Consider the following 19,276-nt stretch of genomic DNA (forward strand, 5'->3'; position numbering starts at 1 on the left):
TGCTTGTAATCATGAGAATTTTATTCCCGAATTTGGTACAAATCCAATAATGTAGATGTTTCATGTCTATGCTAGGGGGCGCTATAGAGTTCACTTTTATTAAATTTCATATTTCATTACATTCAGGCCTGGATCACACAATTGTGATTTCGAATTTGAGTTCTCTAGGACAATGCCTGTGGCCGTGACAGGTCACCGAAAAAACAGGAAATGAAGGCGTTTTTCGCCGGTGTGCTACGGGCGAACCGTAAGGAGTATCCCAAAAAAATTTGGCAACTTCTGTGAGTTTATGTCTGTAGATGTGACATGTCAAATTTGAGCTCATTTGGACCAAACCCCGGGGACTTGAATCTTTTTGTAGACCCCCAAGTCAAAACGGTGGCGAATGTTTGATCCAATATGGCCGACTTCCTGTTCGTCATAGGGGTGCACAATGATTGACTTTTTTGCTTGTAATCATGCCTAGAATTTAATCCCCAAATTTGGTGCTAATCTGATAATGTTGACATTTCATGTCAATGGTAGGGGGCGCTATAGTGTTCACTTTTAATATGTTTTATACTGTTTTATATTCAGGCTGAGATCACACATTAGTGATTCAAATTTCAGCACGATCCGATTAAACATGGGCATGTCATCATTTTTTAACTATTTTTGGGGGGAGTCTTTGCACCCCTGCTGGCCAGTGGTGGAAAATGCATCATGTCCGTAATAGACTTTTTTGCTTGTAATCATGTCTAGAATTTAATCCTTGAATTTGGTACTAATCCGATAATGTTGATGTTTGTCAATGCTAGGGGGCGCTATAGAGTTCATTTTTCATATGTTTTATAGTGTATTATATTCAGGCCGTGATCAGGCATTAGTGATTCAAATTTCAGCACAATCGGACTAAGCCTGTGGGTGTAATAATTTTTTAACTATTTTTTGGGGGAGTCTTTGCGCCCCTGCTGGCCAATAGTGGAAAATGCATCATGTCTGTAATAGACTTTTTTGCTTGTAATCATACATAGAATTTATGTCCCGAATTTGGTACAAATCCGATAATGTTGACGTTTCACGTCTATGCTAGGGGGCGCTATAGAGTTCACTTTTATTAAATTTCATATTTCATCACATTCAGGCCTGGATCACACAATTGTGATTTGAATTTGAGTTCTCTAGGACAATGCCTGTGGCCGTGACAGGTCACCGAAAAAACAGGAAATGAAGGCGTTATTCGCCGGCGTGCTACGGGCGAACCGTAAGGAGTATCTCAAAAAAAGTTGACCCCCAAGTCAAAACGGCGGCGAATGTTTGATCCAATATGGCCGACTTCCTATTCGTCATAGGGTCATGCTCCAATTCATCTTTTGGCTTGTTTCATTGTTCTCTATCACTGTCCCGAATTTCGTTTCCCTGCAACAAACTATGCCTGTCCCCACTCCCATAGGGGTCCAATTCTAGGTGGCGCTGTTGAGTTGGGTCACTCGGGTCATTGTTGCGATGCCCATGTTATCGAATTTTTCGCCGGGCCGATCGATCTGGACCCCGGTTTGGGGACTTTTCGTCGATGTTCAGGGGGTCAAAAATGCGATCGTTTGGTCGGAAAAGGGAATAATAATAAAGAAACCGACGAAGAACAATACCCCTCGCCCCTAACTTTGTTAGTGGCGAGGGCCAATAAACCACAATGCTGGAACATCTATGAGGAAATGTATATATATATTATGTATGCCCTATAAACAGGAAAATTTGTTTGTGTCTTTATGCCCGAAGGGTAAAAGGAGAGGTGCATGTGGAGGTCATATGACATGCTGTTGCTACGGAGACAGTGGTGAGCAGCTTTGGTAATGGCACTAAGGGACCACACCGGCAGACTGGTCTCAAATGGGGAAATTCAAGTTCAGTGTGATGAATGAGCAAAATGTCATCAGCTATTGTGAGCGTCATGCAAGTTCTGCCCATATTACGCTGTTTTCTGATCTTTGTTATAATGTTTGTATCAAAAACATACCTGGAGTTGTGTTTTGTTTCCTTCACACATGTTAACACACAAATCCTGCATATTATAGGCTGAGGACTTCTCTCTTTAAGCTCCTGTCTGTTACCTCATCCCTGATCCTCCTCAGCCTTAACATCAAACAAAAAAGCAGGCAATGGGCTAGTTAATCACAGGTTAAAAGGTTAGGGACACTGGGCAGATCAAGAGCAATAAAATGAGGACACAAAGAGCAGCCCTTGAGAAAAAGCCAGAGAGTAAAGTTGCACAAACAAACAACTGGACCAAGTAAAAGGTTGTGACAAGAGATTTAATTTGGGTCACTGAAAGGGAGACAGCCTGCAAACCTGTTCTACTTCTGCATCTAACATGACTCTAAAACTGAAAATTGTTAGTTAGAACTTAAGATTCCACTAACAAGTATGGTTATCCAAAAAAAAAAAAAAAAAAAGATCATACAAAACTACTAATAGATACTCATTTAAAGAGGTAAGACCTAAGAGACTTGACCTTTCTTAAATAGTTTTGGATTAGTCTGAATCTAAATCAGAATAGCAAACAATGTTAATTAAGGAAACTGTAATTATTTTGTTCAAACAGCAAGATAAGGTTGAAGAAATAAATGAAGCTCACTCACTGTAGTGACATGCCGTGACAACATGTAGTGAAAGGATCACAACAAAATGCTAGAACTACTTTTACAGTTTCCAGTACATATATTTCTTCCATTGGCAGGTATAGTGCACACAGTCGCTTGAAGTAACCTAATCCATTCTTTCCTTGCAGTTTGAGCTCAACCTCAAAGCCGGGCTAAACACAATCTGTAATGGGCTTAAGTAGGCTCCACATTGGACCCGGCCTTGTTAGCTTTATTGATGTGCATGTTAACCCTGGTAAACCTCTTTAAGTGTATCTCACATGGATGACAGCAGCAAGCAGAGAGGACAGGGGTCATACAGGCCCTGAGGCTGACCACTGCCTGCACTGTGATGAGCTGCTGATTATTGTGCTAAATGTCACCACCACGAGCAGACCTCACGTACAATGGCCAGGAGAAAAAGGCAACAGACGAGACAGCCTCTGTCTCATCTGTCTGGATCTCCTGACAGTCCTTCAGAGAGCTTCCATTTGGACTTCAGTAGCTAGTCATTTTGTCTGTAAAAGGCTATGATTTTCAGGGGAGCAAACAGCAGCAGACAGCAGCCATTGAAAACACTCTGGAAAGTGTTGCTGTGGAAAAGCCCTTGTCTTTGGAGTGAAGTGTTTTTAGTGAGGGAGTCTGAGGGGCTGAGAGGACAGCGTCATTTAATTGAGGATATCTATCTGAAGTATCTGTTGTGTGCGTGTTATTGTACGAGCCGTGCGGCATGCTTGACAAGAATGGGACTCTTGTCCTTGGTGTGGATAAGACACCCCCCAGGCCAATTGTAATAGCCTATTAAGGATGCACTGATATTGGCAATAGATATCTACTTCAAAAAAGAAAAAATAATGATAGATATAGATTATTAGACTATGTACTAAGTGTTTTTGTCCTCACAGTTTTTTATCCTCACAGTTTAGCTTTAAGTGTTTTTATCCTCACAGTGTAGCTCTATAGTTAGTATAGTTTAATCAAAGAATAAACAGTTACGGGTTGGCATAGTGCTCAATGGCTTTATGTTAGTTGATCATTTCACTTCTGTGGCACTTTACAACAAAAGGATGTATTCCTCTGGGCCATATGATTTCCTTCATCAACCTAAAAACCATATACGACAATACAGTAGACACAAAAGTCTCAACATTATACTCCTGACCCAGGAATATGTCCTAGAGGCAATGAGAGATGCGAGTAATATCCAGCCACAATAAAAGGCTAACAAGCAATTCTTATTTTTACAGATAATGTATGCACAGTGTGATGTCTATTTTTCTGCCACAAGGTGTTAATGTGCAAATAAGGAACACATTTAACTTGACTGCTACCATCACTTTGTACAGTATCTCTTCTTAACTCTGTCTATTGTCTGTTTCATGTGCCTTGGCTCAGCTGCACATCATCTTTAGTTCTCACATAAGTGCTTAAGTGAGGTTTAATGACGTATTTAGTTACTGTGCAAGGAGACGGTATTGAGTGCGTGGAAGCATGACAATTATGTGACAATGTGTGTAAGGGTAGACTCTAAACTGGGTGTGTGCCAGCGTTTTTTGAATTGGAGCATGAGAAAGAGAAAACACATGCGCTTTCATGTTTTAAACAGTGCACTAAAGCCAGCCAGTGTGTGTGGGGGGGTGTATGTGTGTCAGTGTGTGTAGAGCGGTCTCACGTAACCCTAAGTGCACATACAGAGATACAGAGCTTTAGGGCCTTGCTCCTCTTTCACTTTTCATCCTCTTAAATACTTCTCCGTTCTACTGCGTCATTCTGCAAAGGGTTGTAATCAATTTTGCATGCCTACGGTTGGCTGAATTTAAAAAGAACACTGACTGAAGTAATGCCATGTAGGCATTAGCAGGGCACAGTACATACCAACATTTGTTGAGTTGAAGCTGAGATGAGATGGGTATTTGAAAGTTGAAATATATAACACAATGTAGTATAGTTTTATTTTCAGATAAAGAATGGCATATTGGTTGTACATATACATAATAATATAATTATTATGATCAATTGTACTCTTCAGCTTCCTACCTTTGCTGCATGGTGGCAAAAAATGAAAAATAGAATATTAAAATAGAATAGTAAAATAGAAATTTAAATTGAAAAACAAAAATTGTATTAACATTGTTCTCTACAGGGCAAAATGCACCATCTTGTGGTACCTCTGCGTGAGGTACCACAAACATCTAAGCATTTACAAGCACTAAGCACTAACATTGTTTGCCATTGGGCATGTGTGCTATCCATAAAAGCTAAAGTATAAAGTGCTTTAATCCTTTCTCAGCAGGTCGTTCTGAAATCCTGGACAGACACAGTGGGACGAGACCACTGCAGTGACTGACTGAGGGGGGAACTCCTGCAGCTCCAGTGTCATATTTCCACTTCAGAGCAAGTAAATAGTAACCGTTATCAGTATATGCAACAGAAAAATTTTGTACTTTTCACTTTATGAGTCACATTATCGGTAAGCTACAAGAATGATGTACTGAAAGAGGATATCTGCTTTGCTAGCAGCCCAAAATGAAACCTACCTTAGGCCAAACAACAGCAATAAGCTGTAAACATCCCATTTCAAGACAATAAAGTGGTACACTTGCTATGTTCATTTGTCCCACTGCCTAAATAAAACTAGAACAAGGCAGGAAAAATGTGACATGCTAAGCAACAACTGGGTAAGAAATGAGTTTAAAATGTAACCCAAATTATAATTACATCACCATGTATTATGAAGCTTTGCATGTGAACATGTGTTTGCAGCATGCCACTTTCCATCTGCCCTCCTTTTCACTTTATGTATTTATGGTTACACTCAGGGGGGGGTTGTCGTCATTGAACCACCACTTCCAGTAAGAATCATGAGTTGTACAAAATAGTAAAATAATAAGAATTATCTGTGGAAAACACTTGATTTTTTCTGACTGTAACCTCCACTCTTACTTCAGAGCATGAATCAGTCCACCTGCAGCCTAGGCTACCGGAAACAGAGTCGATGTGCACTGAGTCACTGCTGATATATCTGATTACAGGCTTGCATTCACACCAGGATCAAATACACAAGAGCCACGACACACACATTAACAGCAGGAGATCTGAAGCTCGAAACAAGTTAATCAACATGCTAGTTTAGAGCACAGCATGAGAAGGAACTAAGATTTTTTTTTTTTTTTTTAGAAGGAAATGTTAAAATTAGTCATTGAAAAGGGTCAAATCATGCTTTTACTGTTGTCATAACATGCATTAGAAGGTCATGATGAAGATTTGTCACTGTGTTACTAATAAGTGATAATAATAAAACTTGAACTCATCATGGCCTATTAGCATACAGAAAGCATTCAACAGAACAGACCACATTTTAATATCCAGTACTGCTATTTAAACTCTGATTTGCAACTGATTTCCAGCCAACCCGAAATCTAACACCCCCCCGCAGCCCTCAGTGACCTCACACTCCATCTGAAATGAACACTGCTGAACCAGCCCAGCCCCACACAGACAAGAAGGTGAGCAAAACAAGTACACATCATCACCACATCCTCTGTGTACCTCTTAGTCCTCCGGAACATGTCGAGACGTTAATCCAAGCAATCGAAGACCAAGAAAAAGTCAAATAACTGACATGTGGTCATCGTGAAGTTAAGAATAGCTTCCTTGAAGAGAAGTGCTGCGTCTTACTGGCAAAGTGTCGCTAAGGAGCTACTGAAATAGAGAATGAGAGAGAGAGGTGGGCGGGTCCAAAACAACAACAGGCAACATGGGATTACAGGGCATTTTGTCGACGCTAATGTGCATGGTCATTGTGAAATTTATGTGTGTGAGAGAGAGAGTATAAAGGGTATTCCCGGGGGGCTGGGTGCTTTGAACGTAAGAAAAGGAAAGAGCAGGAGGAGAGGTCAAGTCATGTAACTCCACAGGGGGTCCAGACGGACACACGTCACGTGGGCTGTTGCGCAACGCCCCAGCAGATGTTGAATGAAATGTGAAGGAACACACAGTGCCATTTAAGGAGCCCATGGCCAAAACCCAAAACACAGACGGGTCTCAGTCTATCTGAACTGAGACTCATAAGGTTTAACTTGGTACATCTTAGGGCACTATGCTGTGGTGTTATAGACTTAAGATGATCTAATGTTTCGTAACAATTACAGGGACTGGTTAGGACAGGGGTCTCGAATTCAAATTACAGCATTTGTTATTTTAGGCTTTAATTAACCAAATAATTTTATGGCAATAGGCAATCGCCCATTCAATTTATTCACCTTGAAAAAGTGTCCTGCTTTTAGCCTAGTGTGAGAAATACAGTCGGACTAGATCCAAACCAGAGTCCCGAACCAGCAGGAGCAGCTCCGGTTCTGTCGGGCTCAGATGACGTGGAGCGGGGAGTGAAAAGCGCTTTCCCTGGGAAGAACCAAATGCACGGAGGACGGACGCCAACCAACTAAACTGGACTCACGCTTCTGTCCGGATGCTTTGCACCACCTCGGAACCAGCCGCGGTTCTTGAGCGCGAAGGACTGGAGCAGCCCGCACACCTGTAGGTAGTCCACAGCGCATTCTCACTTTCCCCACACAGAACCAGCGCGCAGAAGGGCGGAATGTACCCGCTCAGACCCAGTCATTGCGCACTGGAACCAGCACATAGAAGACAGAGCCTCCGGACCATCTGACCAACGCGCTTGTAGGACGACAGAAGATCAAGGACCAGACCCCAGCGCTCTCCTGAGGAGCTGCGCGCTACGGTGAGCGCTGTTGGCTGCTGCTGTTACCCGAACTCTGGGCTGATGCGGTGAGTTTGTAGAAAGTTCTACATGTTGCTGTTTTATGAGTTCATGGTAATAAGATGAGGACGGAGATATCACTGTTCTACCGGGATACAGAGGTTCGTTAATCGGACCAGTTTTGGTTCGTTTGCCGGTGTGAAAGCGGACTACACTGGAGTGTATCTGCTTCTCGTATGTCAAACATGGATGGAAGACGCTTGTTTTTGCCTCGTACTTTTTGCTAACATGTCGTCAAGCCTCTGGAATAGATCACTGCAGTTTTGTCGTGCTTGCATATTGATAGGACAGCTGTGTTTGCCGCTGAGTGCGCGTGGATTTCGGCGACGCACAGGTGGAGCTTAGTCATCGGGTTGCCAGCAAGTTACGCATCGAGTGTTGAGCAGGTAAACAGACTGTCAATGTCTTTTTATTTCCTATTAGCCCCTCAAATAAAGGTCCCATACTTATGAACAGGGGAATTCTGTTCTGTTCTCCTCTGTGCTCTGATACTGTGGTTGTGGGAGCGTAAAGTGAAGTGCGCACATGTGTACCACCATGTGTGGTTTGTTGTGGTTCTTCGGTGACGCCGTATGTGCTCGTGTACTGGTATTAACAGATCCACTTAGACTCGTTGCTTCACAACTACTGTAAATTGAGTTTTGGGATGTAAGCTGTGTTAATAATCTGTTGTTGTGAATCTGCATGGGCACCGATTGCAGCTTCATCTGTCAGTGCGGCCCGCGGTAGAGGGGTGGGATTGTGCGTACATCTACCGCAGACAATCATTATGATACAGTGAAGCAATAATGACAGAATGACCGAAAATGAATGCATCTTTTCACTAGACAATAAGTAGTTCCAGGAAATGGAGACCAAAGAACAACATGGTGATATTTGATTTGACTTGATATTGATTTAAAAATGGTTATGTGAGATTGTTAATTTGAAAAGGTCTTTATGATTGTGTCTAAGCAGCTACATTTCTTAGGTTGTGCTTCGTTACAGTCGTGATCTTCTCCTCTCCCTTCCACTGGCCAGAATAATGACCTAGTTTTGGTACATTACACCTTGGGAATGCAAACAGTCTGTGTCCACATGTGAGCAGCGGAGTGTGTACTCATGGATGGACACAGCAGCAGCAGATTGGATCCACTGGCCTCATCTATAATGGATGCAGCCCTGACAGTGTCCCGCCTCTGCAGTCAGGACGGGGAGAGAGAGTGAAAGTACAATAGGGAAGACCTATGAGGGTGCAGGAATGGGAGAATAGTTCTGAAAATGGAGACAGATAGACAAGGCCAAACCCGGAGCTATCGCAAAGCTTCATTTGGTGTGTGATTAGGCATGGTAATGGGAGGAGCAGTGTGTGTGTGTGTGTGTGTGTGTGTGTGTGTGTGTGTGTGTGTGTGTGTGTGTGTGTGTGTGCGTGTGTGTGTGTGTGTGTGTGTGTGTGCGTGCATAATGTGTGTTTGATAGATGGGACAGGGAAATGGGGATATAGGAACGACAGATGATACAGACAGACAGTGCAGCAGCCTGTATTCACCTGCGAAACTACTATCTGTGAACGCCCACTAAACATTATACCCACATATTTTTTCAATTTTCAACTCAAAACCCACAAACTGTGTACTAATTATGGTTAGAGGAAATAGACAGTAGCTGACTTGTCAAATATAAACTTCAATATTCTCTGTAAGATAAGTAATATTCAGCATATTGTGAGAAAAATAATGAATTAGCCGCCAGAAGAGAGAAAGATAAAAGCACTGGATTCCAAACTGCTATAGTGGAGAATATATCAGCATATATTTACAACTACAATGCAGGCATGGAATAAAATAGAACAGCATTGAGATTCTTAAAGCAACAGAGGCAGGTAAGCAAAGACTGGACTTCCCTGTGTTTAAATACTTATCTGTAATATCATGGTGTTCCCAAAGTGCTATGAGGATCTTGCACAATAGTCCAGTGAGGTACATTTGGTCTTCTGATAATGTATTGTAACAAAGTGAGCAATCGAAAAGAGTCAGGAATGAAAACAAATAAAACTTTGGCCTGTCAGAATGGGATCTTGCACAATTGTGAACATACTATAACTGAGCAATATAATTCAAACAGGACATTCATCTGAAAGTGTGATAAGGCCAAACTCCTTTATCTTTCTCACTAACTACATGGCCTCTTTCACTACATCCATAAATCTCTTCTCATCCTCTGTACCTCCTGTCTGGCCTCGTTAATCCACAGCAACCTTCAAAACCAGGTCAATGTGGACACCTCTTATTTAAAACATTTTACATGCACTGTCCTAAATCTTGTGCTCTTTTCTAATTCCATCCATCACCAAATTGAGCAAAAGAGAGCTGGTGTTGCCAAGCACTCTTACCTCATCGCAAAAAGGTTCTGGACTAGATGAAGCTGCCCTGGTGTTTCTGGGCACAGGTAGCTTGTTTCTCCCCGTGGGTTTCCTCCAGGCATTTCAGTTTGAGCTATCAACCCAACACATGACCAGTAGGTTAAATCCACCAGCCATGGTGGAAATAACAAACATCATGCAACAGTTCTGCTTCTGTTTAATAATCTCTTCACTGACTTAGCAGGCCCAACCACTATTCTGTTCACTTTCCCCTTTGTTCTTGCTAAGACCCACCCATAAGCATATTTAGTTGCATGTGCAAGTTGTGCAACATTTGTGCGCACAGAAAATTTTACATCAGATTAGCATTTCTGGACCATACTGAAAGAAAAATGGAAAACAAAGAAGTAGCCAGGCCCTGTGAGTAGAATCAAGCAAAGAGCGGAAAACTCTCAGAGCACAGTGGGACAGAGACATGAGCCAACTGGAAAAGGCTGAAAAGGAGGATTTCAGCACCATGGACAGCACCCCGGCTGCACTCCCCACTGGCTTTAATCACATTCCTCACACCGATATCGCAGAATTCCGCACGGCAACATTCACGCCAGGCCCGCTCTCTCTAAAACACAGTCTGTCAGTGAGTCATGTCAAGCAGACAAATGTTGTGTGCTGTTTTTCTTCATCACGGAGCAATGGAAAGATCGGGAGTGGTTCCCCCGGGGGAGAGGAGCGCGAAAAGGCTCAGCGGAGAAGGATAAGGTGGAGGGGGGTGAGAGAGAGGGAGGGAGCAGAGGTAAGACTCACCTGCTGTTCTTGCGGGGCAGGGGCAAATCCTTCTGGAAGAAAACACAAAGAGAAAAAACAAAGAAGAGATCAGGGAGCGAAAATAAACAACAAACTCAAAGGAAAGAAGCTCAAGGACATTTTATGAAACAACCAGCCTATTCATGATTACAGGTTATATGTTGAGGATCGGTGGTGCTAGATATTTATCACTCTCATTTTTACCAATATATGAAAAAAATCTCTCTCTCTCTCTCTCTCTCTCTCTCTCTCTCTCTCTCTCTCTCTCTCTCTCTCTCTCTCTCTCTCTCTCTCTCTCTCTCTCTCTCTATATATATATATATATATATATATATATATATATATATATATATATATATATATACAGTATTTATAGATGGATAAATACTAGGGGTGTAACAATATCCAAGTCTCACGATACAATATCCTCACAGTATGAAACTCACGGTATGATATTTATTGTGATACTGTGGGAAAGCTCATCATATGGTGGGGACACTTACAATTAGGGATGTAACGATATCCAGATCTCTCAGTTTTCACGATATACATCTCACGGTACAATATTTATTGCGATATTTTGTAACAAAACTGTTAATATGCTACTTTTTCCTCTTAAAATGCCTTGACAAGACTTAATCCAAAGGACTAACATTTAAAAGTGCTTAGAACTGTTATTTCTTCTTGTAATCTGCACGGAAATGGAGCAAAGGATCATGGTCTATGTAGTTTCCTCTTGTCTTTTTTGAGCTACTGCTGCACCATCAGTCTTTTTTTATGCAAAGAGACTTGTAATTTGATATATTGTGATGGTCCATGATATTATTGTGAGAACTTTGACGATACAATATCACAATATTTCAGTTATTGTTACATTCCTAATAAATAGACATAAGAGATAAATATAGATATATCGATATATAGATATAGAAGTGTCCTGGCCATGATATTTCTAATGAGACTGCCTCTTCATTATGGTTGTAATTATTCCCACTTGTGTATTTATGATGGGAGCGTAAACAAGCTTTGAGCCTCCTCCTGTGGTCTCATGTCTCTGCCATACCATGTGTACAGTGTCTCTGAGGGGCCCAGGATATTGTAACAGATGCAATTAGCCAATGCACACCTTCTCCTGTCACACACCGGTTAACGCTGTTAAGATGCTGTTAGAATGGCATCGAACCGACAGCAAGCCACGCTCAATGTGATTATTAGCTTCACCTTCACACATGTAGCAGGCAGGCGCTGTAGTGTAACTGCCTGCGAGCATTCTTCTCTCACAATATGGCTACAAGGACAAAGGTTTCTTCATTTAAGTGTCGATATCCATAAACAACACAAGGTTAAGTCCGGTCATATTGGCAGAGTAGTTTTTTTTTTTTAAAGTTTCAATTTTAAAGAACATGCTAGGACTGAATCATAATCTCAGTTTGAGTGGACGCTATTGCTTCTCATTTTTGATCATAATTTCCTCCAAAAAAGACGAACTATACCATCTTAACCTGCATAAAAACAGCTAACCCAGTTGATTTTCTGTACAAATATGTTGAAATATGAAATGTGATTCTTGTATTAGTTTGTCAGTTCATCAGTTCATCAGTTCTTTCAGTCTTTTTGTTAATTCTCCTAGATGTTTAAAATTTGCACATTGACCTGAATCCTATATAATTAAAACAAATCACAAATCTAATCACAATTGCAATGCTTGACAGATTTTTTTTTCTCCAAATTGATCAGCGCTAGTATACCCACCTTCCAAATCAACCACTACCAGACAAACACACACACATACGCACACACTCTAAACGAACACATGCACGCTTAGTGGGTAAAGCAGTGATAACTGTAAGTTGATTTAGTTAAAAGTTTGGAATTTGGTTAAAACTTTGAAAGTTTAAACTCTACATGACAGCTGTACAGGGGTGAATTGTAAATGATGCAATGAGAACCTAGAATCTATATCAGAGATCAAACAATATAGGTTTTTACATGGCTGATACCGATGCTGTTTCTTTTTTTTTTTTTATTAGAGAGCAACCGGTGGGTGATGAGATCTGCCTATATTTTAGAGCCATTTTGCCCAATTTTCAGTATGTTATTTAAATTTACTACAAACTCCCTCCAAGCCTCTTTTTTTTTTTTTTTTTTTACCACACACCTATAAGAGAACTGTGCAGTCATGTCTTGTACAGCTATCTCTTCATACAGAGTTAATATAAGGACGTATAGAGCAGCGGTCTCCAACCCCCAGGCTGGGGACTGGAACTGGTCCATGGGTGGTTTGGTACTAGACTACACAGAACGAATACATAACTTACATTGTTTCCATTTTATTCATTATCCAAGTCTGAACAATGTTTTATTTGAAAAATTACCCAATTCTCTCCATTACATCCATCTATGATTCACTCTTGACTCACTCTTGACCAGTGTCAAGATGCTTCTCTGGTCATGTTATACATTAACACTAAAAAACAGAACAAAATTGTATTTACAAAATAACACATGTTTTTGTGTAGGTCGTATCATTTTATTTTGACATATTTGTCCACCACACCATAAAAGCTGGTTCATGAAAATATTGTCTGACATGAAATCAGTCCGTGGCCCACAAAAGGTTGGGGACTGCTGGTATAGATTTAATATAAATTTTAGTGTGTATATTTTAAGCAGCAGATTGATACTGAAGGCCAATAGCTGATACACTAAAAAGTCCAAATATCTCTAGTAAATATGTATTAACCCTAGCTGTGCAGCATAATAGCATGAATTCAAAATGTTACCCTAGAATGGGTTTGCTTTAGCCACTGCCAAAGGGTTATTGTGTGTATTAAAACAATGGAATGGAAAAAAATCACATTGAACAAGGTTTGCTCAGCTCTTGGAAAATTCCTCTGTGATTAAATTATCCCATTCCACAAGTTGCATGTGAATCTAGATTTATTGGAAAATTCCTCCACAACAACGATTGCTATCTGACCAGCATTCACCATCAAAGAGATGCTGTTGTTAGCAGGAGAAAATCCCTGCATTACAAATACAGAGAATATGATCGACCCTTTTCACTTTGTCCTTCATTGATCAGGTTAATTGACCCTGAGCTGTGGATGCCCTGGGAGGATGACTTACCCTCCATTAAAACAAGCCTCTGTGTGATGAAAGCATGTAACTAAACAGACACTACAAGAACATGACAGCTACAACTGGTACAGAGCAATAAAGCTGTCAGAGAGGAAAGGGATTGTTTAAGTATTTGCATATTATATCAAAACTCGACATAAAATCTCACTCACAGATGATAAGGGTCATATTATATCATTCATGATGACACACTGTTTTAAAAGGCTCATATTACACTATTTTCTGATCAATGTATAATACTATAATGTCGTTTCCTCATCACAAACATACCTGGAGTTGTGTTTTGTTTCATTCACTCATGTTTAAAACACTGCATATTTAGGCTGAATTAAGACTCTAAAGTTCCACCTTGTGATGTCATGCAGTAATACAGGAAGTGCTCAACTGTGTTTTTAAACTCCATACACTTTCACTAGAATATCTTGGAAGATTTCAGCCCTAGAACTGCCAATCTCTACTGACCTAAAGGTAAAAGGTAGCTGTTAAACATCACAAGGTGGAACAGAGTGAATACAGGCTTGAGCATCCCCTTGGCTTGAAAGTCCCAGCTCGAGCATCCCATTCTCTCGGCGGGAACATCCCCCTCCTCCCTCCGGGCACTCCTGTCTCTTGGGTAACTGCTTTGCTCGAGGGGGATGTTCTTGTTGGCCTTTGGTATGTGATGTATTGAGTTAAAAAAAATCAGCATTCTATTTCATAATAAAATGAAATGTGAATGTAACGAGACCAAATGTCGAATCTTGTTTATCATTTTACCGATCTTCCCGAAGAGGTACACATTTTTTCAGTATGTAATATCAATAGAATCCTCATTTGCTCGCAGAAGTTTACCATAAAAAAACATATTTTAAATCATTTTATAGCATCTATAGCATCTGTAACTGTTGATTTGAGAAGAAATATTCATTATTTCCTTACCTGCTGCCATGAACATAATTTGTAAGAAGCACAACACAAGAAACTTAAAAAGCTACAGAATTTGTTCAAAAATCATTCAGAATCACTTTTAGAAAGGTCTTAACTACGTATTTCACTGAAATATGTTAGATAAAATCCTGAAACAGTTGTGGCACATTTATTGAGAACACAGGAGTGTACCTGGTGGACTATTCCTGAGTAATTTGACACACTGTATTTACTCTATTTGAGTTTGAGACCACATAATTTTTGTATGTTTTGTTTGTATGTATGAACAAATGCGTTGAGATTTATTGTAACTTGCATGTGTAATTAATGCAATATATCTAACGAAAACATGTTTTTTTATTTATTGATATGTATGTAGGTTGACTAACTTTCATAAAGGGTACAATACAGAGGGACTTTCCAGCTTGGGGACCTTCCAGCCAATGGGACTTCGCAGCTGATTTCCAACAGAGCATTTTGAGCTTTGAAGATAGATGGACAGATAAATAATAAAGTATTACTCAAATATGTGAATGTGTGAAGGTGACTGAAGCAAAACACAACTCCGTGTATGTTTTTGAGGAGGTAACAACATTCTAACATGGCTTATAACTTGAAAGCTATAATGTGCTTGTTCACTGCAGTTTTCATCTCTGACGTGAGGTTAAACAAACAAAATGTGCTGCTAATTGCTTTGCTACGTCTAACAGCGAGAACAGTTTAAACACTGCTCAACTGTGGAGGCTGTGCAGATGTTGAAAACACCAATAATGACAGAGAAAGGGTTTGTAGAGGCAGTAGTTTGAATTGAATAGTGTGGCTGACAAACTTTCCTTATGTATATGAGAGTAGATATGCAACAAACTGCAACACACTATAGAACCTTATAGACCTTTATATTGTGATATGAATAAATAAAGGTAGTCACTTCCTGCCCTAGCTCACAGTTAACGTAATTATTCTTTATTTAACCAAGTTAGTCTGACTTTTTGGGGAGTCCTTGTCCCAACTCTGATCTTCTCAACTCAACTCTTTTACATGTTTATAGGGGGCACCCAAAGCAAAGGGTGGTAGCCTTCATATACACAGAGAGTATGTAAACTCCACCAAGAAAGGTTCCACTCCATCCAGGAATCAAGCAGGTCCTTCTTGAGGTGAATCAGTGAGCTTATTCATACGCTGTCACATCTACATGTACTACTAAAGAACAAGAGCCTACTTACACATGGGATTAGTTTTAGAGGTAGGAGTAAATGGACTATTACTAGGTTAAAATCTGTATTTGCCGCTTACCCTGTCTGTAATTATGCTTGTTTTTGAGTTTGAAAATGCTAATACAAGTACAGACTCCAGAGAGTGTAAAAGTCTACTGATATCTGGAACTGCAGACACTAGAATGCTACTACAAATTACCTTATAATCTTATATGATCATATGATTATTTTGATGGATACATTAAAGATGCACTGCTCAGCTTTTCTGGTGGAGGGTCCGTTACCTACTTGTCTCCACAGAGATGTTATTGCTTTGTCTGGTTCCCTGGTATATATCAATCTAGAATTTATTCATTACACGTCTTTCTATTGCTCTAAAATACTGTAATTCCTTCTGTGAATAGGTGTGACTCTCCACAGATCTGAGTTGTAATGCAGCATGGTGTCAATGTAGTTGCCTCCCTTGTGAAAGATAGGTTTAATCTATACTGTGGGACATTCTGGACAAAGTAATAACATTTCTATGGAGACAAGCAGGTGGCGGACCCTCCACTAGAAATGTTGCGCAGACCACCTTCAAAGGTAACTTTTCCAATTCGACAGTGCATTTGAGTATTTCTGTAGTGTTAATACAAATACTTGAAATATGAAAAACAGATCACATGTCTCTAAAAATAAAAGCTGATGGAAATTCAAATTCAACTCAGGAATGCTCAGTCTCAATCACAAAGGTGTAGTGCTTGGTATTAATCACTCAAACATAATTTATTAGAGTGCTCATTTCTTTTTCTGTCTGCACGGATTTGTACAAAAGGTCACCAGGGAGCTCATTTCTCAACTTCAATTTAGTCTTTGTAATTGGTCATTTGCATGGAATATATCGGGGACAGTTTCCTTGTGAGTCACAGTGCGATGATGAGAATCCCGCACGGAAAAGCTATATGAGAAAGGTACTGTATACAAATATATAGAACCAAGGTTTTTAAGTCCCACGAGGCTCAATTAGTGAATCATGCTTACTGCTAACTGCATGACTGAATACCCAACGTCTAACCATGTAAGGCCCGAGATGGAGGGCTGTTGTCTGCTGTGTGGATGCACTAATGAAGTCTAGTGAGGAGTGACTGGCAGCAGATGGGACACTCTGCCACAAAAATGACAACTATCACATGAGAAACATAAAGCTGGAGCTATTTGAATTGACATCATTGTAGGCTGGGATGCTACATTCTTTTAGCTCACTACTCAAAGGAACTGGGTCTGAGAGTATTAGAGCTGGAGCTTGTATATGTGCTATACGCTTCATTCCCAGATGAAAATTTTGACAGCACTGAATTTGAGATGTGTAATATAATCAATTTACACTATAATGGACTCTCATTCACTTATAAACAAATGTAAAATGTATATTGTATTTGAACGTAATAATAAAATATCAAACAAAAAACAAACATTAATGTTTTCTGCACTCTTAAAAACAGCATTTAAGTGTATTATATAATTACACTATTAGATATAGATTGCTACTGTTGTGAAGACAATTTTTGTCTTCAGATTCATATTGCATAAAATCAACAATAAAAACACCTCCAACTCCTACTCTCCAAACATTTGTTACATTGCTTTTGTTCAGTGTATTACTGTTCCATTTTTACAACCAAGCCATCTGCCTTTTTCTAGTCTTTGAGTTCTAGTCTTTGTCTCACGACACACAGTTGGTTTTGTTGGTGATGATTTTTTAAATTTCCAGCCATGCTCAATAATATATTACAACTGCATAGTATGCATGCTCTTTGGAGGTTGATAGAAAGAGTTGTAACACTTAATATTGCATATTGCCTCCTTCTGTCACAGCCTGTTTGCACTGAAGGCAGCTCATCTCTTGTTAAGTTGCAGCTCATACAACTTGAGTGCAGCATGTTCACACTGCAGGCTACTGTTTCCTCATGTAGCCCCATGACTGTCAGCATCAGTTTAGTCCAGGCAGAGAGAGGCCATGTGCGATAAATACATTACTAATGCAAAGGAAAAGTTTAACAGATGCCAGGCTGACCTGCACATCCAAGACTGTTGAGTCTGCTGTGTGCTCTGTTTAAAAAGAAAGAAAGTAGACCTGCACAGTTCTTTCTTTGGAGCTCACAGTTTTTATGTTCAATAATTACACCACGTTTTGTCTTAATAATTACACCACATGTGTCGTCTTATTGAAAATAAAAATTGAGAGCTGCGAAGAACTGCTGTGCAGATCTGCTAATTATTGTTCAATCCCTGCTATAATGTTGGAGGCAATAAAAAATATTAGTCAAAGAAGTCAACCATCATGGCAACTCAAATTTATGTTAAATGCTTTTGTACATAGTGGCAACGTCTTGTCAAGCTAAATACAGTTGTGCAGTGCTACTGTTACAACTAAATGCTAATCTGATTATTTCATCTTGTCCTTTGATTTACACCCAGCATATACTTGGCATATTTTTGCTTGCAGCTCTTCTCCCAGTCACCACAACTTATTAAAACTCTCCTTTCTGCACTGCCCTCCTAGTGGTCCAAGCTTTGCTCAAAGAAAAAGAAACGTCCTTGTGATCAAATAGCATAATCTGAGGCACACAAAGCCCTTTTTTAGTGGTCCTTTCTTTTTAGACAGAGAAGAGACTGGTGGAACTGTGAAGGGAAACCCAGGAGACCAAAAGCAAAACCATCAATCTGACTGAGCCTGAGAGCGTCAGGGGATAGTCACTGCTGGATTCATACTTATACAGGGATGTGATAGACAGATAGGCCAGGAACAGTGGTGGCCAATAATATAATCATTGCATTTTTCTTCTGAAAGATAAATGATGATAGCATGGTTATTCAGTCATTTTAAAGTTGTTTAATTTATGGTCTTTTGAATTTGTGTTAGTTGCATATTCTACAATCTACTTGTAGAGGTGGGTGTTGAATAATATATTGAAAAATGTATAGTATCGCAAGTTTTATTTTGGAGATATGCAAAATTAGAATACCGAGTGTATTGTCTATAATCTCCACAATAAGGGTATAAAGTGATGTATGTGATATATCTACCATTTTATAATTCATTTTATGGCCTCTTTACATTTTGTGCTAGACTTGAACCTCAACCAAGACATAGAGGCACACTGATGTATCATCTGAATATTGTTATAGATATAATAAAACAAACTACTAGCCCATTACCAAATGGATCTCTACCCTTTATAGCTCTAATCAGACATAAGCATCAACAATATTAGTTATATCATTTTTGGAAGCACATTATGGCCCCAACTGCACAGAGCCACTCCCACTTCAGCTGCATCTGTCATACTAAGTAGCTTCATTGGTGGCTCTGTTTGTGCACCAGTATTAACCTACACATATTAGCATGTGCACATGGCATTTTGTCTCATCTGACATACATTCTGTGTTGTGTAAATGTCCTCTGCACTCAAAAGTGCTGTCATGCACACTT

The 19,276-nt window shown here is 39.9% G+C and overlaps 1 protein-coding gene across 1 annotated transcript in view; it reads right to left on the minus strand.

Moving 5' to 3' along the window:
• LOC110171201 (microtubule-associated serine/threonine-protein kinase 1-like) overlaps window positions 1-19,276 on the minus strand; it is a 49,775-nt gene that overhangs the window by 26,917 nt on the left and 3,582 nt on the right. Inside the window, 1 exon segment of the mRNA XM_055152636.1 lies at window positions 10,544-10,572. Within this exon segment, the coding sequence (XP_055008611.1) occupies window positions 10,544-10,572 (29 nt within the window).

This window comes from Boleophthalmus pectinirostris, unplaced genomic scaffold (genome assembly GCF_026225935.1).
Source record: "Boleophthalmus pectinirostris isolate CB_2022bp ecotype Guang Dong unplaced genomic scaffold, ASM2622593v1 HiC_scaffold_17, whole genome shotgun sequence".
Lineage (NCBI taxonomy): Eukaryota > Metazoa > Chordata > Actinopteri > Gobiiformes > Gobiidae > Boleophthalmus > Boleophthalmus pectinirostris.